This window comes from Mus caroli, chromosome 1 (genome assembly GCF_900094665.2).
Source record: "Mus caroli chromosome 1, CAROLI_EIJ_v1.1, whole genome shotgun sequence".
NCBI classification, from domain to species: domain Eukaryota; kingdom Metazoa; phylum Chordata; class Mammalia; order Rodentia; family Muridae; genus Mus; species Mus caroli.
In genome coordinates this window covers 60,445,772-60,473,070 of record NC_034570.1, presented here as the reverse complement: position 1 = coordinate 60,473,070, position 27,299 = coordinate 60,445,772, and the positions used below count along the sequence as shown (strand labels likewise).

At 39.3% G+C, this 27,299-nt stretch overlaps 1 protein-coding gene across 9 annotated transcripts in view; it reads right to left on the bottom strand.

The window, feature by feature from the left end:
• The window catches only part of Unc80 (unc-80 homolog, NALCN channel complex subunit), a 196,319-nt gene that overhangs the window by 51,221 nt on the left and 117,799 nt on the right, over window positions 1–27,299 (bottom strand). For 7 of the 9 annotated variants that reach the window (XM_021162288.2, XM_029478005.1, XM_029478013.1 and 4 more), the window contains 11 exons: window positions 26,470–26,670; window positions 20,443–20,550; window positions 19,174–19,312; window positions 16,083–16,264; window positions 15,375–15,506; window positions 12,116–12,302; window positions 11,414–11,545; window positions 7,038–7,181; window positions 2,695–2,795; window positions 1,644–1,730; window positions 563–746 (listed from right to left, as the gene is read on the bottom strand). In XM_021162288.2, coding sequence (XP_021017947.1) covers window positions 563–746; window positions 1,644–1,730; window positions 2,695–2,795; window positions 7,038–7,181; window positions 11,414–11,545; window positions 12,116–12,302; window positions 15,375–15,506; window positions 16,083–16,264; window positions 19,174–19,312; window positions 20,443–20,550; window positions 26,470–26,670 — 1,597 coding nt within the window. The remainder of the gene's footprint in view (window positions 1–562; window positions 747–1,643; window positions 1,731–2,694; window positions 2,796–7,037; window positions 7,182–11,413; window positions 11,546–12,115; window positions 12,303–15,374; window positions 15,507–16,082; window positions 16,265–19,173; window positions 19,313–20,442; window positions 20,551–26,469; window positions 26,671–27,299) is intronic. The other 2 variants (XM_021162282.2, XM_029478006.1) reach the window with 1 other exon arrangement.

Below are 27,299 nucleotides of genomic sequence, written 5' to 3'. Positions count from 1 at the left end.
TGTGTAGCCCTGGCTGTCCTGGAACTCACTTTGTAGACCAGGCTGGCCTCGAACTCAGAAATCCGCCTGCCTCTGCCTCCGGAGTGCTGGGATTAAAGGTGTGCGCCACCACACCCGGCTGTGTTCTTTTTTAATTCTCCCTTTTTCTGTTTTTTTTTTTTTTGTCCTCCCCTTCCAGTTTTTCATAAAGCCGCCTCTCATTAGGTTTACAAAGGCCCAGGGTCCTTGCCATACAAACAATGTCATTCAAACAGCAGTGCCGAAAATTCACTCACAATGGCTTTCAGTTTAACGGGCCCTCTGCTACACACTTAAATAAACCTTTAACCTTGGCTACTCTTCAAGGTTTGATTCACAGGCACTCTGTTCAGATGTCTGCCTTTTCATCCCACGAGCTCTGACTTTTGAAGGGGCTATTATATTTCCTCTGACACTTCTAAACAAAAATTCGTAAATGCATTCAATGCCAGGGGTTGGATCTCTATTTTTCTTGTGAATGAAAAAGTCCCGTCTTTTGCAGGATGATAAACACATACATGTATCAATATACGTGTGGATTCACCTGGCATGGAAGCAGTGACCAGCAGCTTCACTTCGCATTGCTCCTTCTTCATCGTCTGCTTGAGATCCTTGAAGAAGAGGCCCTCCACATACCCGACCACCTCCCACAGGAAGGTCAGCGTGGCAGAGATGGCGTCCATACCCCACTCACACGGGGTCCTCACAAAGTACATGATTAACCCCACCTGAAGCAAGACACCAACAATGACAGGGTCACATTCTTCTTACACTCTTGTTCCCATGGTCTTGGCTTTTGTTTTTAAGATGAAATCATCTAAACATTCATATAATCTCTGCTCAAATGTGTCTGTAACACTTCTCATGACTCTAATCAGGAGAAGAGACAACAGGAGAACTTGACCAAGCTGGCTCTCATGTGGATTGGGCACTTATTTTTTCCCCTGGGCTAGCCAACAAATGGTCACTGAGAAAGAAGACCAAATTAGTCACAGACAAGATAAAGGGATTGCAATCATGTCTTATGCGTGGTGTGAGCCAAGTTTAGCAGGCGGCTATAGATACATGTACATATGGGTATTTCCCTCATAAAAGAAAGGGAGAAAACATCAACAAAGACATTTGTTTGTTCTCTGCCTGGATTGAGGGACAGTCTCAGAGTAGTCAACATTCTCCAACCCTCAAACTGCGTGCATATTCATTTGGAATTTACGGAGAAGGGTGTGAAGAAGGGCGTAAATTTCGGAGGAGTCAGAGAGAAGCTGTGTAAGCAAGATAAAGCATAAAGAGCTGCTATGGAAAACTACACTTGCAATTTCATTCTACAAGGAGAGCACCTGTGTTTTAAACAGCAGAGTAGGAAAAGGGGAATGGGGAGGCTAAAAAAGTAACAAAAGACAGTTGCCTGACGCTAAAAGGAGGGCCAAGGCAATAACATTTATTGAGGATCTACCACATGCCAAAGATTGTGCCAGGCAGGGCTTTCCCTACACTAAAAGTGGAAACTTCCGCTGACCATCCTTCAGTTTTACAATTATTGGGAACTTATTGGAAGGGGTTTTCTATATCTCTTTCGCCATGTTCCTGATTCCTGCAAGAAAATTCCATTAGCTGCTGAAACTCACCAAGTAGTTGAACAGGATGTGTGACGTTTGCGCTGGGAAGTCTCCAATATTTAAGAGAAGTTTGCGGAGCATGTACATCAGCTCATCCTGGAAGAAGAACAGACCCAGTCAGCCCCCATGCTGACAGAACCTGGCTGCTTGAAACTAGAGGGTAATTTTCCTTACTTGTGCCCATTTGTCAATTTCAACTATGTCCACCACTTTAGCAGGGTAGAGGAGAAATTAATTACCCGTTGAAACTGATAGTGCCTGTGACCCTTACTATTTAAATGAGCCAGAATAGCTTTCCTTTATGGATACTAGATAAATATCACCAAGCAGCAGATGGTTTTATTTTAAAATAAAACTTGGCGCAGTGTCAATAGGTAAATCCTGCGAGAGTTAGGTACTTGGTTGTACTTGTGATAGCTGCCAGGTATAATAGGAATGTGGGGACTTAAGCTGAGAAGCTAATATACACACTAGGTTAATTGACTTTCCAAATTTAGTACCTAGGTTTCAAATCAATGGGATAAAAGGAAGCAAAGGAAGATAAAATGAAATGTCTGTAGTTAAACCTGCTACCCAGAAACCAAACTTAATCTTCCAGTGAAGATAATCACCATAGAGACCTGAGTAAAATCTTATTAATCACCACAAAACTACTCTTATTTGACACCTTACAGGTGCTCTGGTAAATTAGCTTTTTGGGTGATAGAGAAAACTAACATATTGGAATAACCCCCACTAACATTCCAGTCTACCAAACAACTAGAATTCCATAAATTATCTAACTCTAAAAATATAAAACTGTATTTAGTCTTTCTCTAAAATATTGAAAATATTGAAAGTCGGGTTACCAAGCAATGTACCATGTACACTTGGAAAAACCAATTACTGGAGACATCTGAACTGAAATACCAAAATTTAATATTGTTTGTCATTACGTAAAAGGCATCTATTGGCTGCATCTCGAAGGACACTGACAGCACAGGCAGCTCTGTGACGTTCCTTGCTTGCTTTCAGTGGAGTGCACGCTCACAGCTAGCTACTGATAGGAACAGGGACTTACTTGTCTATTGCTGATGGTCAGTTTTTCCAGAAAATGTCGAAGAACTGTTGATGGATCTTCAATTAGACAGTTCCACAAGACTTGCTGGGCCACAGCACTGACTTTAGAAGAGAAAATAAATGGCCATAAGTCCATTAATCAGAATTTTTTTTTTCAAGCAATTTACTAAGCTTTGATGAGTTCTTTCTGCTTTCAAAGGTTTTCTGTAGTTGAACTTCTTCTATCATGTGAGTCTCAGGGATCTAATTGCTGACCTGCCAGATAAGTGGTACCCAATGGTCCAATAGGAGGATGGTGGTTATCAGGGAAACTGACCACTTTCTGATCAAGGTCTCTCCACAGGAAGAATTTCACGGCTGGTATCGTACTTTGGTCAATAGCCCACGACTAGGGAGAACACAGGCTCTGATGGAAACCTACTGGTGTTTTACTAAATGGTTATTTTTTCAAACTACCTTCTCGATGTTTGTGTTTATAACTACAGAGATGTGCTGCTCTGAACCTTGGTCAAAGAAGCTCTTTTTGCTGGAAGAATTGCTTAAGACAGAGACTCATGATTGCTTCAAGTCCTGAGAATAAGTGGTTGCAAGGATTCGGCCATTCAGTGGCTATTCTGTATGAACTGCCTCCCATCTAAGCCTCAGGAAATGTTGTAAAAGAGTCGGTAGAAAAAACATTAGGAGCCAGCAGGTAGAGAATTACTATAAAGTGCTTTCTTCTAAATAGGACATAGTGAGTACAGAATCAAACCACATCAGATGCTGTTCCCTGCACAAAACTAAAGCATCAAAACTCCAGTATGGATGGGAGAGGGTCTCCTGAGTACACACTTTTAGCTCAGGAGCTATTGTCATTTTATGACTGCTGAGGGGAGGATAGTTAGTTTTCTCTGGGCATGTAGCTATTAGCAGGTTGCCCCAGTCTTAGAGGATAGCCCCACAGCATTTGCCCATGGTTAGCAATAAGTAGATGAAAGGGGCTATTAATAATGATAACAATAAAAAGAGAAACATAAGGGCTAGTGGGGATGGCCTGGCAGTTAAGAGGACTGGTTCTGTTCAAGAGGACTTGGCTCACAACTCTAACTCTAGTTCTAAGATAGCTTCTTCCCTCTTTTGGCCTCCACAGGAACCAGGCACAAATGTGGTACACAGACAAATAGAACACCACACACACAAAAAACATAAGTAAAAACTAAAAAGAGGAAGGGAAAGAAAGAAGGAAAGAGAGAGAGGGGGAGGGAGGGAGGGAGGGAAGGGAAGGGAAGGGAAGGGAAGGGAAGGGAAGGGAAGGGAAGGGAAAGGAAAGGAAAGGAAAGGAAAGGAAAGGAAAGGAAAGGAAAGGAAAGGAAAGGAAAGGAAAGGAAAGGAAAGGAAAGGAAAGGAAAGGAAAGGAAAGGAAAGGAGAAAGGAAGAAAACATTAAGTTGTGGAAGGGGAAAGGTTCATGGGTCCCAGAGTGAGTTTGAGGTCGGTAGAGAGAAGGGTACATAAGATTAAAATTGTGTACATGTATGAGAATTTCAAAGAATTAATGACAGTATTGTTTTTTAAAGAGTGAAATGCAATGAAGTTCGCTTGCTTATTATAGAACAAAAATGTCTTCTGAACACTGTTTGTATTGCAAAGTGAAAAGCTGTTTTTTTTTTCTTCCTCTCTCTCATTGAATATCTTCCTATGTAAGAAAAAGAAAACAGGAGTGGGTTGGTCTTTAGGTATTGGCATTACTCTGCAACACTGCCTTTGCAAGGGCATGTAGTTGTCCTTGTCTTGGGGACCAACCTAATGCTGGCAATGTAAGTCTTTTTAAAATTAAAGCCAAAAATTCATTGCTTTTGATATAAATTCTGATTTAAAATTTACTTTTTATTTTATTTAGACAACTTTCAGAATTATTTATTTTATTATATCTATATGAACGTTTTGCCTGCATGTATGTATATTCACCATATATGTGCCTGTAAAAATTATATCAGAAGAGGGTGTTGGATTCCTTGGAACTAGTTACAAATGGTTGTGGTCCACCATCTTAGTGCTAGAAATCAAACCAATGCTCTTAACTACTGAGCTATTTCTCCAACCCCTTTATAAATTCTTAAGCAATTATTTAGGTTTTAAAATAAGCTTTTGTTTAAAATTCAAGTGAACAAGAGGTGAACTTTAATTATCCAGATACTTTAAATAGTATCCATTTCAGCAAGATAAAGTAGTTGAGTCGGCAGTACTTAGGTTCCTGGGAATCAATAGATAACCTTGTTCAGAAAGTGCTCCTTCATTATGACACAGGTCTGGCTAAGCTTCTCAGATCCCTTGGGGGAGGGAGCAGAGGAGTGGAGGTCAACAGCAGATACTCTTCAGTTTGAGCAGTGGGCAGAGTTCTGCTGACTTCTAAGCTCAGAGTTCAGAATGCAGCACAAGCTTATCATTCAGTCTATATTTTGAATAAATAATATCAATTTTTCTTCAGAAATTAACCACCCTATTAAAATGAAGAGCCATACAAGTAAATATTATGAATAAGAAATTATAAAAGTAAGCTTGTGTTTTCAAGTATACTTCCAGATAATTAAAATGTGTGAGTGTGCACACATGCATGTGTGTGTGCGCGCACATGTGTGTGTACATGTATATATGTTGTGCTCACATAGTCAAAGCAAAGTTTCTACCACTGAGCTCTACACACAATCAAGAGATGGGGTGTCCAGGTTGAAACTAATTACTGAAATATCCTTATAAGACTTCAAAAGAAAAAGCAGTGAGAACTGCTTCAATAAGGAAATGTGATGTTTAAATGTGGAAACAGAGAAAAAATTAAAGAGAAAAATGAAAACTGATAGGTTCATCAATATAGAAAGAGCTACTGGGTCTGTTTTCCATATTTATACAAATCACACACACACACACACACACACACACACACATATATATATATATATATATATATATATATATATATATATATTTCAAAGTAGCATATATATAAACTAATGTTTTTAACTCTACATAGCATTATGCAGAACACTAAGGTAATTTTCTCAACTATGATTTCCAAAGCATTGAGAATGCTATCATACAGAGGCAACAAGACTAATTGTTCTCCAGAGCTTGGGCATCCAAATTATTTTCAAATGTTCATTATCATATGTGATATACACTGTACAATGGCATTTACAAATGTTTATACTAACAAACCAACTCCATGCAAAGGGGAATTTATAGTTTTCAGCCTTTTTATTCACATTGTGAAACAATACTCCAATGCTTGTCCCAAACTCATGCTTTATCAGGGAGGTGTTATCATGACAGTCTTCTCGTTTCTTCACTAACCATGGCTAGTTTAATTTGAAATAGGTTTTTCAGTTTTGCAAGCAATATGTTAAAAAGTATTGTTTTATGTAACAGTGTTATCCATGTCTGTTATCATCCCAGAGACTACTTAGATATTTTGCTCATTTTGGGGGTGGAGTTAAAATATATTATTGAGTTTTAATATTAAAACTCTTATGCTCTCTCTGACAGTAAGCATACTAATGATTGGAAGAATTTTAGCCTTAGCTGAGTCCGGTCACGTAGGCCTGTAATCCCAGCTACCTGTGGAGGGAGTGCTGAGACAGGAGGATTGCAAGTTCAAGGCAAGCCTTAGCTGTAGGTGACTTTACAGTAAGCCTGGGACGCTCCGGGAGATTTGATCTAAAAAATTTTTAAGTAAGAGGAGGATTGGAGATAGAGTTCAGTGGATGAACTCTTGGTTATTATGTGCAGAACTTGGGTCCAGTCCTACTTAAACATAAGCAAGCAAGCATGCAAGCAAGAGAGAAAGGAAGGAAGGAAGAAAGGAAGGAAGGAAGGAAGAAGGAAGGAAGGAAGGAAGGAAGGAAGGAAGAAAGACAAAAATAGTATTAACCTTTTGTCCATTGTAACTATAGCATTTTATTCCTAGTTTATCATTTCTCCTTTCAAACTTCTCTTTACTGATATAGCTAGGAATGTAATCAAATAGGAATGAAGGCTTTAGTGCTAGTGAATTAATAGTTAGATTTCTGAGTTGGGCAAGATCACTATTTACCTCTTGCTAGACAAATAAGTACTGTTATATTTTCTGGTAATAAAAAAATTCATGGACCTGGCTATTGATTTTAATGAAACTTTCTGCTAAAGGTAATGAAAGAAGTAAGGGAAGGAGGCAGAGAAAGTGATAGCATTAGTATGTTATGTAAAATCTCTATAATTATAACATACACATAGAACAATCCAGCATACAATCAGCAGAATGTATGTTCAAGAGAAAACTCTGTTTTCCATCAAACAAGCAGCGTAAGAACAGAACAGTTTGGCCAGATGATACCTGCCACGCCATCTTCCCGCACCTCGCCATCCTCCATTAAATGAACAATGGGAAGAACTGCGGCACAGATGCAAGCTGGGAATACTGCTTGTGGAGGCTGAGGCACATGGTGGTTTGGTGTGTGCTCAGTGGCGTGCTCCTCATCTGGAGGGAGAGACAAATTCTAATGCAATCATGATTTGCAGTTCAAATCCTATTTGGCAATACAGTCCATAATAGTGCTAAAGTACAAATAAATGTGACTTTATAGAGAGTGCTTAAAGCAACGAAATCAACCATATTCCCAAGCGCTGTCATTAGCTTTATGATGTAGAAAAAGAGATGTGCAGACATACTGAAATAGAAAATAAGTTCTTAATATGAAATCAGAGAAAATAAAATTCTAGCAAGGCCTAATACATTTCTCATAGATGTCACATGTTACAAACATGTGTGAGAGATTTATAAGCATGAATATTGAGTAGCAGAAATCATGTGAATTTAGGGTAAAAATGACTAACTCAGTCATATTATTGTCCTTATCTGATAAATACAATAAATACTAAAATAAAAAAAATCTCTTCAATTAGAATAAAGGGCAGTACAGGTAATAAAAGTCAAGAATGATACTAAAGTTATCTAACAGTATGTTAGCATGAAAATAAACTCACTTTCATTACTGATACAAAATGAACATTTTTATAAAATATTAAGGATGATGGGACTTTGAATATCCTATCCTAACTTCTGTGACTATTTGAGATTCTAGATGGGTCCTGTGAAGGGCTGGAAGGTAAAGGCTTTATTCAGTTCTTGTCAATCCTACCTTCTTATCAAATGCATATGGGATATTGTAAATGATAGACAGGTGGGAAGATAGATGCTAGAAATCTTTATCTACTTTTGATAAAAATAAAAATAAAAATGTATGAGATGCTCAAAGAAACAAGAAAATACTGTTCATATTCAGGAACAAAGACAATCAGTAGATGCTCTCAGCTGGGTGTTGTGGTGCACGCCTTTAATCCCAGCACTTGGGAGGCAGAGGCAGGTAGATTTCTGAGTTCGAGGCCAGCCTGGTCTACAAAGTGAGTTCCAGGACAGGCAGGGCTATACAGAGAAACCCTGTCTTGAAAAACAAAAACAAAACAAAACAAAAGATACTCTCCCTGGGATGCTTAGATGTGATGATGCATATTAGGCAATGGTTTTAAAGGAGCCATTACAAATATGCTGCAGTTTCATATACTTCATATAAATGTAAAAGTGATTATAATAGAAAATAAACATTACAAACTGTGTCTCATGTGACGCTTTTTATCATTTAATATAGCAGACATAAATCTTAGTTTATCTAAATTGTATTAAGTGAAAATGTATTAAAATTTCCAAACAAAAGGCAGGTTTAGTGGAATGGATAAAAACATGAACATACAAACTTAACTCAACCACAATCTATATATAAGAATCATAACATTGCCTGAGGTGGGAGAGGCTTCCAGGAGCAGGTGACTTTAGCCAAGATGCCTAAGAGTGGGGACATGGAAAATGTAGAAGACACCCCTAGTAGCCAGGAAAGACCCTCAGTGAAGGAATAAGGACACCAACCTATCCAACTTTTGACCCAAAATTTGTCCTGTCTAAAAGAAATGCAGGGCCAAAAGATGGACCAGAGACCAAAGGAATGGCCAACTAATAACCATCCCAACTTGAGACCCATCCCATTGGCAAGCACCACTTTCTGGCATTATTCATGATACTCTGTTATGCTTGCAGACAGGAGCCTCCCATAACTGTCCTCTGAAAGGCTCTATCCAGGAGATGACTGAAACAGATGTGGATTCCCACAGCCAAACATTGGATGGAGGCTGGGGAATCTTATAAAAAAGAGTTGGAAGAAGGAGTAAAGGCCCTGAAGGGGACAGGAACTCCACAGAAAGACCAACAAATCAACTAATCTGGACCTCTAGGAGTTCTGAGAGACTGAGCCACCAACCAAAGAACACACAGGACCTTGTAGGCACATACATAGCTGACATGCAGTTCAGTCTCTATATGGGCTCCCCAACAATTGGAGTGGAGGCTCTCCCTAAGGCTGTAGCCTGACTGTGGTATCAATTCCTCAACAGGGCTCAGTGGGAGATGACACGCCTAACCCTGCAAAGACTTGATGACCAGGGTTGGGGAATACCCAGAGAGACCCCACCCTTCCGGAGGAGAAGATGAGGAGAAGTGAGAGGAGGGTCTCTGTGAGACACTGGAGAACTGGAAGAGGGGGCAGAGTTTGGGACACAAATAAATATAAATTTAAAAAGGGAAAAAATCATAACATTGTTTTAAAATACAAAAATAAATCATATGAACAGAAATGAAAAGAGAGCTGGATTGGTGAACTTCATACTAGATAATATAATTTAGGAGAAAAAGTCTTACTACAGACAGAGAAGGATGTATTTTCATAAAGACTCAGCTTATCAGGAAGCTTAATTATATGCATGATTTCATCCAATAGCACAACTCTAAACCATATAAAGTAAGTAAATAATGGCAGAATTAAGTAAAGAAAGAAACAACTTGACAGTAACCACTGGAGACAATATAATTTTTCATAAAAGAGCAGTTGGACCGAGTTCACAAGGAAATCAAAGACCTAAATGTTATTGTAATACAGAAGGATCCAAAATGTCAGTAGAAAGAAACAATGCTATCCAGCACAGAGCAGAGTGTAAGCAGTAAAGTGGCCACCACAAGCTTAAAGGGCTAACTCATACAAGGTGTACTTTCTCACTCCACTGTGATGAAATCATATGTCAGTAACAGTAGGAAATTTGGAGAATTCACAAATATGTGGTAGTTATGTTGATTCTAAATAACCAGCCAATCAGATAATAATTCACAAAGAACATTAAAAGCACTTTGATATATATGAAAATGAAAATGACATAGATCTATTTTTGGCAATCAGCAAGTACACTGTTTAAAGCAATTTATACTTGTGTATATACTCAGCTGTGTATATTCTCTGATACTGAAACTAGATGATGACATCACAAGATGTGAAAACTGTGGACATATATCCCTTCTGAACACACAAGTGAAAATCCTCAACAGAGTACTGTCAAATGAGATCTAGAACCATGTAAGAGAAAGACCGCACACTATGGACAAAATGCTTGTATTTGGAATGCAATGTAAGCATGATAAAACATATGAAAAAAGTAATATAACACACCATGCCAATTAAGTGAAGAATACAAAGTACATGAGAATTTTAATTGATGAATAAAAAAAAATCACTCGACAAACATATGATAATGTCATGACTAAAATATTAAAACCTTGAGAATCAAAAGGAGTTCTCTTTTGACTTGATAAAGACCATTTACTAAATATTCATGGATAATATCATAATTGATGGTGAAAGACTAAATGCTTCCCACTTAGGATTAATAGAAAGACAGTATTTTGTTATTGTTCATAGTAACATTGCCCTTGAAACTAAATAGGCTAATTAGTCAATAACAAGAAATGGAAGGAAACTACATTAGAAAAAAATTGAATAGTCTGTGTTTGCAAATGACATGATTTTATAGATAGAATGTTCTATAGAACATACACATAATATCACTAGAAATAAACTCACTAAGTTTTCAGGTCATAAAATATATACAGAAAAATCAATATTTATTACTACATATTAGTAATAAAAAGTCTTGTAAGTGAAATTAGAAGAACAAGTTCTTATAAATTGACAACAACAAAAAATATAATAGGAACAAATTCAATGAAGGAAATGTAAGATTTATAGGCTGCTAAAAAGCACACATATTATAATAGTGTGAATGGACAGAGAACACATGTTCGTGAATAAGAAACCTTAATATGGCCCATATTGATTAAGATACATCATCTGCCTTTTTTGAATATTGATGAGACAACCATAAAATTCACACAGGAATGCCAAGAGATTAGGAATAGCTAAAATAATCTTAATGGAGAAGAACAAAGTGAGAGAAGACCTCACTTTCCAACATAAAAATTACCTAGAAAATTAAAATCAAGACTGCCTGGGATTGAGATCAGCATAGAAACCGATACAGATCAGTATGATTTAATTATAATAACAAAGATAGACCATTTCACTCACAGTTGAATGATTTTTTAAAATAGTGACACGAAAATTTAAGGAAGAGTGTAATTAGTAATTAATAAATGGACATCTAGATATGTCTGAGCAAAAGAATAAAGTTGGATTCTAATGCTATACCAAAAACCTTGAACTCAAAAATTGTTCACATAACTAAATATAAACTCTAAGCTATAAAGCACTTCCGATATTAGGATATGTTTTAGAACAAATTAGTCATCAAGAACAGCACGTTGGCAATGGGACACACCTTCAGCACTGACTGCTGAACGCACAGACCAGACTGACCCTCTGCGGAAGGAATAATTCCTGTGCGACGTACTGGAGGTGCAGGATGGACTCACAGACAGCCGTCGGGATGTCAGATTGGCGACTTCTTCTACTGGCAAACAGAACAGGGAATGTAAATTTTGGTTTTATGACCCAAATTGATCATCACCACAGAGTAAAGTTTATATTAAGTACTGCTACTTGCCGACCATCATGCTTAAGCAATTTACTTAGAAAACAAAACAAAGACCTGCTAGAGAAACTAAAATTTCTTTCTAAGATATCCCACAAAACCAGAAAAGAAAATCAAGGAATTTAGAATGGTTCATGAATCCAGTTTTGGTAATCAGCAGAAAGCTATCTACACTTGTTGAAGGTTAAAAGTAATGAGTGGACTATCTCATTTTAAGTAAGAGTCAGTGCACTTGCTGTCATGTGCATTGTGGATTCAGCTTTCCTGACCACAACCAATGCTTGCTTTGTTACCAGACTGATTTGTTCAAGGTTACTACCACTCTCTAGACACAGGACAATTCTAAACGTTAGAAAACAGCGTCTCTTCTCCTTCTAGGGGTGAGATAGGGGACAGCACATCACACAGTATAATCTTTGTTTCTCTGGAAGTAAGTCCTTCCCCCTGTGGCATAGTCCCCCATGAAGTCTATGTCAGCCATGAAGGCACCTTCTTCCTCAGGCTCTGAGTTGGGTGTGCAGGTGGGCTCATAGCAAGCCTCTTGGGTGATGGGGATGGCGGTGATGAGGCTCGCTTCACGACCAAGGCGTTTCTTCTCTTCCTCCTGCTGCAAGTTCTTTAAGATGTGCTCTGCCCTCTGATGGGAGCGGGACACTGCCCGGGCAGAGAAGGATTTCTGTGGAGACACAAAAGAAAGTGTATGGTCAAGCTTCTTGTAGGCTCATAGGCACAAAGAGTGGCCCTAAAATCACTTAAAGGCAGGGGTTTTCCCTCAGAAAATATTAGGCCACCCATGACCTAATTAATGAATATATATATTAAAATTTTTATTAAATTTCTACAGTTGATGACATTTTCCCCCTATGCTTTAATATAAGTCCTCAAGAACATCTGTAACTTCTGGAAACAATTCTATTTTATACATTTAGGTGATATCAATTCACTGTTTCAACAAGAAGAACAACTTTTGTTAAACAGGCTTTAAGTGAAGTGTGTTTATCATAAAATGTTAATAAAATAGAAAGACAGAACATGCAAGGGTAAAAAGAAAGAGATATGACTCTCAAATAAGTTATATGATTTACCTCATTTTTGTCAACCAACAATTTCGCCTAAGGTAAAGAGCATTTATCAATAAGTACAGCACCACACTGGGAGTGCTTTGTAGGAGAGTGTTATTGGATGGAAAGTAGGACATTAGAAAGTGTTACCCAGGGTGAATGTAGAATATGAAGTAAAAAAAAAATATTAAAACCAATCTACCATTCCACAGACAGAAAATAAAGAGACAGAACAGAAGACTCATCCCATGCAGTGTATACACCATTTATGCCTTCCTTCCTTAATCATGATGCTTATGATGAGATAGATGCTGAGAGCTGTAGGGACTGGGTCAGTGGTCAAAGCAAGGTCAGTGACCACTACAGACTCTCCTCATCAACTTGAAGCATAACAGCAATGTCATATCTCTCTGTTGCCCTATAGTCATATATGGTCCTAGAGACATCTGGAGATCTTGGCTTCATTTATAGAAGCCCCATTATATAGGATATTAACATGAGACTAATGATTTACCATGATGGAAGACCCAACAGTAGTTGAGGGCATGGGATCACACTGTGAGTTATGAGAGCCAGGTAGCTGGCCTATTATCACACATAATGTAGGAATTAGGAAAGGAGAGAATGAATCCTGAATATAAAATCCAGAAACAGTTTCTTATCCATTGTTGGGAAAGAGTTACTTGTATCTAAGGAGTCTCTTCACTGATGGGAGAAGAGTCAAAGACATTTATATTGGTGGACCAGATACTTGAGCTGCTGCACATGTAAGGGAAGAAACAGTTGTATCTTCCTTGTTACCACTGGGCCACCAGGCATGGGTATACCATATTTGGGGGAGTGTAAGTAAAATATAACATTGGGAGGGGGAAAAGGGCTTGTACTGGCTGGTTTTGTGTGTCAACTTGACACAGGCTGGAGTTATCACAGAGAAAGGACCTTCAGTTGAGGAAATGCCTCCATGAGATCCAGCTGTAAGGCATTTGCTCAATTAGTGCTCAAGAGTGCGAGGGCCCCTTGTGGGTGGTACCATCCCTGGGCTGGTAGTCTTGGTTTCTATAAGAGAGCAGGCTGAGCAAGCCAGGGTAAGCAAGCCAGTAAGGAACATCCCTTCCATGGCCTCTGCATCAGCTCCTGCTTCCTGACCTGCTTGAGTTCCAGTCCTGACTTCCTTTGGTGATGAACAGCAATGTGGAAGTGTAAGCTGAATAAATCCTTTCCTCCCCAACTTGCTTCTTGGTCTTGATGTTTGTGCAAGAATAGAAACCCTGACGAAGACAGGGTTCAAACAAGCTACCTAACGAAGAACACTATCATTACAAATGTCTAGAAAAATCTATGCATAGTCTTCAGAGATGGTCTATTTAATTTCATATGTTCAACTAACATTTTCAATGACCCGTGAATTAAAATACAAATTATTTTGCCATTCAGAGTAACTAAATTAGAGTAATGTGAACTGAAGTCCCCGTTCCCAAGTCCTCCCACCCCCAAATCTTACTATTATTGAAGATTTTTCATACTGACTGACTAGAGTTTCTTGATTGTGGAAAGTAGGAATGTTGTAGACTGAAAGCCAAGATTATCTTGGACTTATTTTGGTCCTCTCTCTTAATAGCTGTTAACTACCAGCACCTGCAACTGACCTAATACCCTTTGTAACAAGGAAACCTCCAGGATGTCTTGATAAACCACTGAGCCCTCCCAGTCCCAAAGCTGAAGATGTTAGATGCTAGCCCCATAAGAAGAGAGCCACACATCTCTCTTCTATAAATTTCCTATCTAATCTTCTTACCACCTTAGCAGTGTATTTAGGAAATGCAATGATTAATGGTTTTCTTTTGTCCTGAGACTAGAGAGGTTCATGAAACTTCTTCCAAGGTTTCCTTCAGGGTCACATAAATCTATATTTCTAAGCCATGCCACTAATATTTGGTTTAGAATTAGCTATCTCTTATTCCTTGGAGCAAGAGATAAGTTGCAGAAAACATATTTTTTTATATTAAGTATAATGTATAACCTTTTTGGAGGCTGTTTAGGAGATGTATGGAACACATTTAACATATACATACCAATTGTGTAAATTCCATGGGAATTTGTTCATGGAAATAATGATAAGTTTGCACTGAAATGTCTTCTCTTTCTGTTTTTGTTTCATTTTTGAGTAAAAAAAAATCCCATTATTCTTAATTTAGAGGTGTGTTATTCAATAGATGATAATGGTGTAGTTTTGATGAATCATCTATTTCAAAAGGCACATATTATTTTTTCCTGTAAATAAAGTGCTGTATCTGAGCTATGTTATATGTAGCAGAGATACGTACAAGCACTGTAACACCCAAGGTCTTGAGTAATGGTAGCAATGGTGATGGTGGTGATTATAAGTAAGAAGCAGAAGCTGCTGCCTTCATTTCTTACTTCTGCTGGACCCATGTATTTAACCACTGGGCAGCTCACACATTGTAGTTAATACAGCAAATGTCAGCAAAAGTGTTCCCTTTGCCAGGGAACAAATGCCTGTTTGTCTGACATTTTGACAGTAAAACAAAATGTAGCTTTATAGAAGCTAGTGACTATGGGTCACCATGGCTTTCTGTGTTATTACATTCTCATGACAAGAATGGCCAAATGGTCTCACGCATCCCATCCAAGGTGAAGGTAGGGGGAACAAAGGGCCTGTTACTCACAGACTGGTCTTCGTTAATGGGGTCCTGGACACTCCCGCTGCACTGAGGGACCCACGGAGGGTCAAACATTGGGACAGATGGCATTCCAAGTACTGGTGAGGGCAGGGTAAAGTTTATGCTGGGAGGCGGGATCTGTTAGTAGATACAGAAGAGTGAGGTGAGTAGGATGGAGTAGGAGCTGGAGTGAGCCCAAGGTAGCATTAAGACAGTCTGCTTTAGTAGGTGTCAGGGCCTGAGTGGTTTCCTAGAGGAGGAAGAAATATCAGAGGAAAAGGCAGGGTTCTAAGACTTCTCTGTTACAGGACATAGGACAATCCTCTTTGGGCCTCAGTTAGCTCATCAGTAAAATGATGTGTTTTAACAAAAGGATCCTGAGTTATGCTGATCACTCTACTTTACTCTAGACATTTGTAGGTGTGTGGTCAACCAGATGCCTGGATGTTTACAACCCAAACGTAGTTGGTGACCCCTGAGGATGGCTAGACGATATTCAAGGCTGCTACTGGCTTGATTTTCTTGTTCTATCTTCTAGTATATTTCAATTTGTTTAGCTAAATATAATTTACTTATATAGAAGTTAAGTTTACTGATATAATCAGAGGGAAAAAGAATTCATTGGCTGTTCACTGTGGGGTTGTGTTTTATGGATTTAAACAAGCCTTGGGTTGATTGTGCTGATGTAATTCCCATGTAGATAGCATCTCTCACCTTAAAAATCTGCTGTGCTCCCTCCTCCATCCTAGGCCAGACCTGATAGCGAAACCTCCAGAGAGTGTGAAACTTGAGGACAGCATTCAGTCTCTGTACAGTCTCTGCATGATGGAACTCGGACATCAACATGTCTGACACAGCATCAGGGACCTTCACAGCACACAACAGGAACATGGCGGCTGAAAACAGCCAAGAATTAATTCATCAGCTGCACATCTTAAGGTGTTGTGTTGTTTCAGGGATTGTGGGAATACGGATGTTCTATCTCCTTTCAACCACTCTGGAGGTGAAGGAGGTTGGCCACCAGTAGTGCCCAAAGCTAATGATAGTTCAGACAATAGACACTAAATAGCAAATGATGTTGACTGTGACATCTATTAGCTAGTGCCAAAACAGAAACAACATGACATTTCAGAATACATGTTCTAAGAAAAGCTTCCTTTGGCTCATGACAGAGTCAGAGAAAGCAACCAAAAAAGTTAACCAGTGAAATGTGCTGTTTAGGAAATGGCTAGACTCTTCACTAGTGATCAGAGAATGGAACAGAAAGACAGTCATTAAATCAACCTCAGCTCCATCAGATATATGAAAAGCAACGTCCATGATGTAGGTTCTCTTTAGAACGTCTATTCTTCCCAGAGATCGAGAAGCAAAAGCAGTTTCATGAGTCAAAAGACTTAAAATCTTAAATTTTGGAAAAAATCTAAATATTGAGATAAATCTGGGTGGGGGTTAAGTTATAGGGTTTGTGAATAATGAGAAATGAAATACCTGCAAAGCTCACTGGCAGGCAGGAAGATATAATCTACACTATCTCCTTCTTCCCTAGAGACACAGACCGTGCTCTGTTGTGCCAACAGACTTGAGGTCCTGGCTCTAGCACTTCATTGCTGTGTGATCTTGGACAAGCCTCTTAACCATGTAGTTTCCATTTCATCCCTGGAAAATGTCTGGGGAGGATGATAAGGAGTACAAAATAATCCCTGACTCCACATTGCTTTTCTAGTAAGATAAAATGATGCACAGGAAAGCGTTCTGTGTCTGCTTGTGAGTCTGAGCCCCTCCGGGGCTGCTTGAGCATCTTTCTAGCCTAGAAAGAGCTTTGTGAAGTGGGAAGTGCACTGCACGCCTGAAGTGCATTTATTTTCCTCTAGCAATGTGATATAAAGCAAGGCTATCTACTGTGAGCATTCTTAAGGTTTGGGTTTGATTTTATGGTTCTCTGACTCTGAGTGGGACAAATGTTCACAAGTTCCTTCAACTCTCTCTTGAGTTTGCTCATTTATAATAGGAGCTACTTATGCTAGGCATAAGGGCACATACCCATAATTTTAAAATGATGTGGAGGTTGAAGGTCAGTCTGACCTTTACAGTGAGATCCTGTCTCAAAAACAATAGCAATTGATAAAACTGCCACCAAACCAAAAACCAATGCAATTTTATTAATAAAATGTGATATAATAAATAAAATATCCAATGAAAATTTGACATAACTCTACAATAAATGTTACTTACTGTGACCATTAGCTTTCGACAAACCTTTTTAGCCTACTGGCTATATAAAATTCATTCTTCATTCTTAAATGTATTTCACCCTGACTCAAAATTTAAACATCACATCCATATTTTACATTGTTGAAGAGTTCTACTTTATTCTCCCCACCAAAATGGTTTTCTTGTAACAGTCATAAGCTGTCAGCAAACTCAACAGTGTGCATGTGGTGTGTGTGTGTGTGTGTTATGTAAGTATGTATATTATTGTTTTATTTTTAAACAGCAATTCTTTTGTCTTAGCACCCTCATAAAAATATCTGAGAATTATTCTCCTTTGCTTTTATGGCTCCATAACTTGAAAGTTCTGTTTTTCTCACCAATATTTTTAGGGGAAGGGTAAGGAGTTCTGTTCAATATATTTCTCTAAGGCCTTTGAAGGTAGAGACGGCTAGTGCTTCTAGGCCTTTTCTATACTCCTTCCTTCTTATAGACCTGTCTCTTCAAGAGATCCCGGGCAGCCACAGTTTCAGCTGGTACATGCATCAGCATACCTGTGTCTTATGAGTACTATAAATGTCACCAGTTACTGTTCACCTAGACTCCATAACTACTTTAATTTCTTTATTTACAGGCTAGAGATGAATCTAGAACCTTGTACACACTAAGCAAGTGCTTAGCCAGTGAATCATCCTTAAGCCTTGAGGTTTCTTTTTGTCAGGGTATCACATATCTCAGGCTAGAATGGAGCACAATTATCTACCCCAAAGTGGCCTCAAACCCAGGATCCTCCTGCCTCCACCTCCTGGATATTGGAACTATATATATATACATTACCACCAAAGTCAGGAGTTCCCAAGACAACTGATAGCATATTAAACTGGTCAACAGTTTTATATAACTTGTTGGCTTAACGAGCAGTTGTCTCCAGTTATATTGATAAGTCCATACCTGCGGTAACATAGTCTAATATCAACCTGAGTCCCACTCAGTTGTCTAATGCTATAAGCGAGTATTGCTCCTTTGTAAATTGTAAAACTCATAGCCTCAAGTTTTCTAAGCACACCAAATGTATTTTCACATTCATGTCATCTTGCCTAGACTATTACCTCTAGGATAGCTATGTGTGTATACATTTTATTTATTTGCTTGTTTTTCAAGTCAGGGTCTCATACAGCCCTGGCAAACCTTGAACTCACTATGTAGCCAGGGATGACTTTGAATTTCTATTCCCCTTGACTTCCCATTCAGAGTGGAGGTGGGACAAGCATCTTGCCTGGCTTTATGTGGTACTGAGGACCCAACACAGGGATTTGTGCATATTAGTCAAGCATCCTACCAGCTGAAGTACACCAACCCCAAAGTATTCTGTTATAGTCTTACAGCAATAATTCCCTGAAAGAGATCTGATGATCTTGTATAAACACACAGTACAGTTTGAAGGAAGCTCTGAAAACATTCCTCAGATACACATGTCTATTTACAGGTCTAGAAACTTCCATCATCCTGACATACAATTGAAGGTGCCTTTTTCTCTGTTTCAACACTGTAGTTACAACTGGCCACAGGCGCCAGGTCCCAGGGAGAGTTTCTTTACCTGCTGCCCCAGCCATGTGCTCATCCATACTGAGCAGCAGTTCCCAGGCAGCCGGCTGGATGTCTCCATACATCTCCTCTGTCAGAATCGGGGCAGCCTTGATGAGCAGAGACAAGGGAGCAGGTGACAAGCTCATCACCTGGGGAGAGATGCAAATCATCTTTCAACATCTTCTAAGACAACAGTTACCTCTTGAAACTCAAGAACCACCTCACTTTTTTGATTCCCCTGGGCGACCTTAAAATATTTCTTAAAATGGGAGTGGATTTAGGCATCATGGCAGGTAGACCTTATACTTTATTAGTTGACACAAGTCAGAAAGAAATACTGATCTTGTAACATTTTCATCACAAAAACAATTTTAAAATTACTCAAAAAATTAACCATGGAGTATAATTTTCTCTGCTGAAAAGAAAACAGTCCACAATCATGGACTGGTCCTCAAAGTTCTGGTAAAATTTTTAAAGTTTTTTTTTTTCTTTCGTTTTCTCTATGTTAGCAGATTTCCACTGAAAACCACATGGGGTCTGTAACTTGCAAAGGATTCCATTTATAAATTTAATTTCTGAAGGCAGCATGAGCTTGGATGACATTTCCCTTTGAAATAATATGATTATACATTGTGGCTATGGCCCCAGATCCACTCACAAAGTTCTACTTAATTCATTATTTCTGATAATTTGGGTTATATATGAAGGTGACGAATAAGTCATCACTATAAACATTCTAGGAAAACATGAAAAGCCCTTCCTCCCCAGAAGGAAATGGGATGACCTCAAGCTTAGTTGGCAGGAACAGTAGAAGAGTGTGCCAATATCTGGATAAGTAGGCCAGGGTACTATTTTATTTAATCCATACAATAATCTTTTGAGATAGGTATATTTCTGTAATCTTCTTTTCATAGATGAGACAACAAAGAAGGCAAATGAAAGTTCTTGTCCAAGTCTCAGAGTCAGAGAAGCAGACTCAGCTTGTGAATCTAGATAGTCTAATTTAAGGTAGCCATTACATGCCAGTGGGAAATTAGCTTCACTGGAGACAGCAGAGTGGGTGAGATACAGTCCGCCCAAACTTGTCGGCCTCATTCTGTGGCAAATGGCTGCCCAGCAAGAAGGATTTTTCTCCCCTCGAACACCAGTTAAGGGGGTGGGCATTCACGGTGACACAGTGCCAGCTTCCATTTTTGTCTCACCAGCACTCATGAGCAGGGTGTACAGGGGCTCTTTCCTGTCAGTGCCCCATGCGTAGTTCTGAACGGGGAGCTAATACCTGAAGCCTGATGTACTTCAGCATTCCGGAGTCCTTTTTCCCTTCCAGGTTGACATCCGAAACTCTCTTCTTCAGGGAAGGTGTCCTCAGGCATGACTTATCTGAGCACTAAGAGAAGGTTAAGTGTGTATTGAAAGTACTGTTACAAAGCCACAGGGCTTTATGTCCCTCCCCCATCTCTCTATGGTACTATTCTCTCATTGAAGGTATAATTTTAAGGTTTTTTTGTTTTTTGTTTTTTTAAGACAGGCTCAAAGTTTCTGCAAATCATTGGGTTTGTTGAGAAAAGAGGGATTAGATATGATTACTAAGAAGTGTCTCCTTTACCTTTAAAGAAACAAGAACCCAGAGGTGGACTGATCTGACCAAGTTGCAAAGCTTAGTTCTCGAACATGGGAGCAATAAAGATTTCTGATTTTCAGTTAAGGTTTGATTATGTTGTGTCAAGTCGTTAAAACAAAGCAAATTTAAATAAATGTTAATGCAGATCCAACACACTCTATTCCAAGGTACACGCTGAGGCATGAGGTCAGGGAAGACCTCAAAGGAAGTATTTCAAATGTTAACATAGAAAGGGACAAACAGGGCTGTGGGGGAGGGGTAACTCGAGAGTACCCATCATATCAACATAAATTATACAGGTAAAGTGGCTTCTTGGAAAAAAAGTATAGAAAACAACAGCTTTCCTGTCAAACTATGCCTTCAACCTGGCTCCAGAACTCGCTGTTTTGTTTACACAAACAAAGATAAGACAATGCCTTCATCTTACTCCCAAGGTAACAAAGCCTGGAAGGGTTGGCACAGTTTGGAGACGAGTTGGTCCTTCCTTATTTATTCATTCCTACTTCTGATTGCTTCCTGTTTTTCTGCATTCCAGCCTGTGCAGGCTCACACAGAACAAAGCTCATTTGTTTCACCAGGGTCATGCCACCGAAATGCTTTCTTCCTCTATGCTAAAGGAAAAACTAAACGTCTTAAGAATTTTTGGCAGAGCTTCACAGTGTAAGATGAAGATATTCTGAAAGAAAAAGCAAATCTACAAGCATCCCCATGACTCAAGAAACTCTCTTGAAACTCTGACCAAAAAAAAAAAAAAAAAAAAAAAAAAAAAAAAAAAAAAAAAAAAAAAAATCCAAGACAATGAATGAATCTGTTCTGGGGCTGGTATGAGACCATCTTTTAAAATGAACTTATATTTAAAAAAGAGGTCAGAGCTCTAGCTATGTTTTTGAAAGAAAAAGAATAAAAACTGTGGAAGCACATGCTTGGCAACATAAAACACTTGGGAATGAGGCTATATAAAAAAATTATATATATATATATATATCCCAATCATGAAAACTTTAAAAATCATTTATAGCAATAGCTTCCCACAATGATGTAGAGGTGTGTCTTCAGACAAGACTTGTGGTATTTAAAAATTCCTTTGTGCTGTGCTTTTTTAACTCAGAAAATAATACACAAGCCTATCAGAGTATCTGTCAAAGACAGAAACTATAAAGAAAGCAGAAAATACCCATATTCCCAATTTAATAAGAGTAATTACTGGGTTCTGTGTAGTCTTCCTCCCTTGATGCATCTTAACACACGATTGTAAATAATCATTTCACTGTGAAATGCTAAGTGTTTTCTGGGGGGGCAGGTGGGCCATGATTTTAGACTTTTACAAGTGTATCCCTTTGTCCTCTGGCTAGCCATTGTATCCTTTATGATTACTTATAAATACTTATTCTCTATTAAATTATAGGACACAACAGTGTCCAGTTCAAGGATAGAAACACTGAGTGCGGATATTAAAGCCAATGTGCTAGAAACCGTAGAGTAGTGTTTTCTTCTGTCCGCCATCTCCCCTGGGAAGAGTACATGCTTGCATGGGGACTGAAGAAGCATAGTGGGTTCCAGGACACCTAGAGTGTGGCTTTCTCATCAGGGCCACATGCTGGTCACAGAATTTGGATGACTTTATTAGAGTCAGGCAGTAGATACCAGAGATGGAAACATGTGTAAGAGAGGCTTGGTGTATTTTGGGAAAGTCCTGAAGTACCTATATGGTGTGATTTTTGACTCAGACAAAACTATGATGAAATGTTTTTTTGGGTTTTTGTTTTTAAAATGAACCTCAAGACAAAAAAAAAAAAATCTACGCATTAAATAGAACGCTGCTTGTTTCCCATGGCATCTAGAAGTGGTTTCTGCAGTTTTGGATCTCACTGGACTACATAAATGGTTAGAGTAAGACATCAAGCAAGAATCTGTAGAGAAATCGGAGCTGAATAAACAAAGACAAAGAACAGAACCCATCTCTATAGAGAACTACAGTTCAGCTGTTTGCTCTGGGATGGACACGAGCATACTGTTGTGCAGCAGAGCAACTATGACCACATGCAGGAGATGACCTGCTGACATTTCCACCAGGAGAGAGAGTAGACCCTCATGAGGTTCTCTACAGACTCTCATGAGGTATCTCAAGATTATATGAGAGGGAATTTTGTTGCTCAGGAGACTTCCTAGTGGTATAGCTGGCTAAGAGTGTATAGCTCAACAGTTCACCAAGCTGGGCTTGAATGGAATCCTTTCTTTGGTGTGCTGGCTCCTTCTCTATACGGAGTGAATAGTTTTTGTTGTTTTCAGGAAAATTTACGTAGCAAGGACTTTATCCACTCCTGATGTGCTTCTACCACAGCACCTGAGTCAAAAGAGACAGCCATAGGGACATAAGATCTCTCAGGGATACCAGGGAAGGCCAACTAGTGCTGTGTGTGTGTGTGCGTGCATGCACATGTATCATATGTATATTAATGTACCTTTCAAAATCAGCCATACTTGATTGCTCTAGATTACATTTGCTATGCAAAACCAGCCTGGACTGACTAAGGAATCCTCACTAATGGGATTTGGCTTAAACAGAGGACCGGACACCAATAAGTTACTCTATTATAGTGAGAAAAGTTAGGTGCTAGAAAGAGTGTTACCACCTTGGAATTTTCAGCCTAAAACATAATATGTGCAAGCAAGAGGAGATGGCTACAGGACAGGTTAGTCAGCAGAGATGATGCAGAGAGAGGTAGAGATGAGTCGCTGCCAGATGGCAGCTTTGGTGATGTATTCCTTGGGGGTTGGCTGTTTCCTTCTCTGTCCCTGGCTTCAGTGAATTTGTCTGAGTGGAATTCTGTTCTTTGTCTTTAATGATTATTGATTGCAGAGAAATAATATTTAACTATTTAAAGTAATGTTGCTACTTGTTCATTGAATAATTCAAGAGTATGTAATGTGTAACCATATGCTAGGGGCTGAGCTAACATCTGCAGTTATGCTGAGAGCACATTCATGGTGATGGCTGCCCTTGCCTCCCCTTTAGGGAGACATCAAAAAGAGCAAACAGAATAATGGATAGTAAATATAAGCAAAAGAGGAGGTACATGCCATGAAACATTCAACATGGAGATAACATGTTCAGAAAAATTGGGAAAGTACTAATCGCTCTGCAGGGCTCTCCTGGCATGGGTTTCTTTATGCTTTAGGAAAGAACAGCACACCAATGGAAGTGTGATTCTTTCCGAAGGGCAACTAGACCCCTTGTGCTTCATACATAGTTGACATGCAAATTATTCATGTTTGTTGTTAAGTAGTTGTGTTTCCCTCTGGCCTAGTGGTTGAGATATAATCTGCTCTTTGACTCAGAATAGCATTGGGAGAGGCTTTGGAAAAAAATTCTGTCGGAAATCAGTCATCCTCTTGCCATTTGCATTGGCTTCATCGTATCTACCCATACTGGTTCCTTTCTCTCTGGTGGGGAATGCATCCCTGACCCCAGTCTTCTGTTTGACTGACAGGAGAAGCTTGTTCCATGTACTTCCGATCACTACAGTAGATCTGAAGCAAACAGCTAAGAAATAACAAGCACTAAGTATAGTCCTAAACACATAGAGCTGAACAAAATACCCAAGACTTCCTTAGCTTTCAGTAGGTATAGAAAAAATTGTAGAATTCTTTGGTATAACCTGGAATTGTAAATTAAAGTAAAAAAGCTTTAATATAAAAACACCATGGTGAACAGTGAAATATTAAACATTGCTACATAATTGAACTACATGTTTGACTACATGTTTGGTCTTATTGTTCATATTCTCAAACTGCTTGTAGCATATATTATTGCCCAATCTAAGCCCAAACCTGGACTGTAAACTCTATAGTAGAAAGATCTTTTCCTCCAGCTTATTTTCAGTTAATAGCTTATCTGCTCTGATAAGTTTGCCAATAGCTGGTGTATAAAGAATGCTTGTTGAGGTGAGCAGGTGATATATAAAAATCTCTTTGTGAAATCATTTGAAGAAAGCATCTGTAGAGGAAGCCATGGCATTCTGTGGAATGGTCATTTTGGCTACACTGTTCATGGGCAGGTGGGTCACTGGAATTTTCCTTGGCAGGAGGAAGGCAGTCATGGTCACCTTCTTCTGCCAGCTCAATGAAAGAGCAGCTTAATGCTTGGAAATGTGATAGGGTGCTATATCCACTCCAGTAGTGACAAGCGCGACAAGGCCCCAAAAACCTGGGCGCTGTCTCGAGGCAAAAAGTTCATGGAAACTTAGTCTCCTGGAACCGTGGCATCCTGTATAAAAAATGTTCCAATGTCCTTGCTTTAGTCAGTAAACAGATCTGTGTGCTTTCCCTTAATATTGCTTTATTACAAGTGCTCCTTAGGATTGATATTTTGATATATAGCTAAGTTAGATTCTAGGCAGTCCTTGATCTAACCTTGGGCATGGATAGCTAAGTCACTGCCCTACACAGGAATTTACCACTATCTAGGAAGAAGGAAGTTTGTGACCTAAAGAGGAACCAGAGTAGATACTTATAACTATAGGTAGCTGAGTTATACCCATACACAAACAAGTATTTACAATGGCCAAGGGGGAAGGTAGACTATACAATAGACTAGAGTAGGAACTATGGCAAGGGCACGAAGCCCTTGCGGCTTCTAAGATTAAGTGGACCTTAGGTGGTGCTGTTTTTGATCCCAGTTGTTAACACTGAGTTTTACCCCAGTTGGTTCCTGCCAGTTCTTCCATATTTGTATTCCTTTGTTTTGTGTAAGAATCCAGTAACCTCTTTGTACCTTGCTGGTGTGTCACCCAACTTCCCTATTTTCTTCTGTATAAAAAGTTTGATGCTCGATTTGACAAATTACATTCAGATCCACACTCCCTTGTGTCTGTCAATCTCCGCCAACTCCTTGCCCACCTGCTCCAGAGACTTGTTCCATGCAGACAAGGGACCCAGAGGGCCTGCGGCAATAGGGTCTAGAAAGACTTTTCTTATTGTGGTTTGGCTCATCTCTAGATGGTTGAGCCATTTATTGCTTATATTGCTTCATAATGTATACTTCTATTTGCTCTCTTTTGCTGCTCTAACAAACTACCCAAGGCTTATGACACCCCAGGTTTGTTAGCTTTACATTTCTGAAGGTCAGACATTTCAAAGGAACTGGAAGGATCCAGTGTGTTTCGAGACTTTCTCTGAGTCTGAAGTTTTCTAGCTTGTTTTGGGCTCATGGTCCCTCCCAGCTGTCTGATGTTGGCATCTGTTCTGCCCCTGACTCCCAGAAGTCCTTTCTTCCTATATGATGGAACATATAACTACACTGACCCAATGTGGACAATCCAGGACATGGCTTTACTATAAACTCCCTAACCACATACAAAGTCTTTCTTGTCATGTGACGTGTTATGTTCACAGGTCCCAGGGAGACGCCATTCTTCCCAAGGTTACTCATCATCTCTCTTACTATCTCTCTGAATTTGTATTTATAAGGCAAAGCCTGGAGAAATGTTTCATGTTTACTCACAAGCACAGACGAAACATCTGCCTGTCTTGCACATATATTCTGTCTTTTCTTAGGGCCTCACAGATCCATTGTTTGCTACATTTGGTTTTGCCTGACATTTTATTTCCAAGGCAGATAAGAACATCACTATAATTCATCTTTTCTCCTGCCCTTGGTATATTACCCGGTGACTGCTCACTCACCTCTTTCTGTTTCTTGCCCCTCAGAGCCACGTTGCTGATGTGGTTGCTCTCACGCAGGGAGTCCACACTGTCCCCATACAGCAATTTAATGGCCCTGACCAGCCGGGCACAGGAGCGGCTGTGGTGCAGGTAGCAGTGTGGATGGCAGTAGTCCACATGTGTACAAATGAAACTTTGTTGATTGCAGAGTAAGATCATGACCTGGAAAAGAAAAAGAACCCACAGATTTAACCAGGCAGTGATGGAGCAGAAGCACAGAAGAGGGAAAGCAGAAAGTCAGAGCTTGAACTCTCACTCAGTGAGTAAACCATTATAACTGGGTAATTCCCATAGGACAATAGGTAGTCTCCACTCACTTGTCCTTTGTTCTCCCTCCATACATAATTGATAAAAGGATCTGTTGGAGACACTTAAACATTGCGTGTGAGATATATGACTTCCAAGTAGTTCCAAGAACCTTATCCTAGCACTTAAACTGTAATATTAGCCAGACAGAGTATTCAGTGCTGAATTCAACTCCAGAGTTCTCTAACTGACCCTGAATACCAGGGTGTACCCCAAAACTACTCCCAATACTATATGGTGCTTGGAAACACTTCTGCACCTTCACTCTGTACAGTCATCTTGTAATGGAACTTGAGCCCCACCACAAAGTCCCATTACCACTCAACCACAGGTTTTCTGGCTCCATCCACACAGTTGCTACTGTGACTTTGAAGCAATTCTAGCTCCCTCTTTGAAAAAAAAATAGTTTTAACTATGTAGTGGCTATTCTTGGTTGTCAACTTGACTATATTTGGAATGAACTACAATCCAGAATTGGAAGGCTC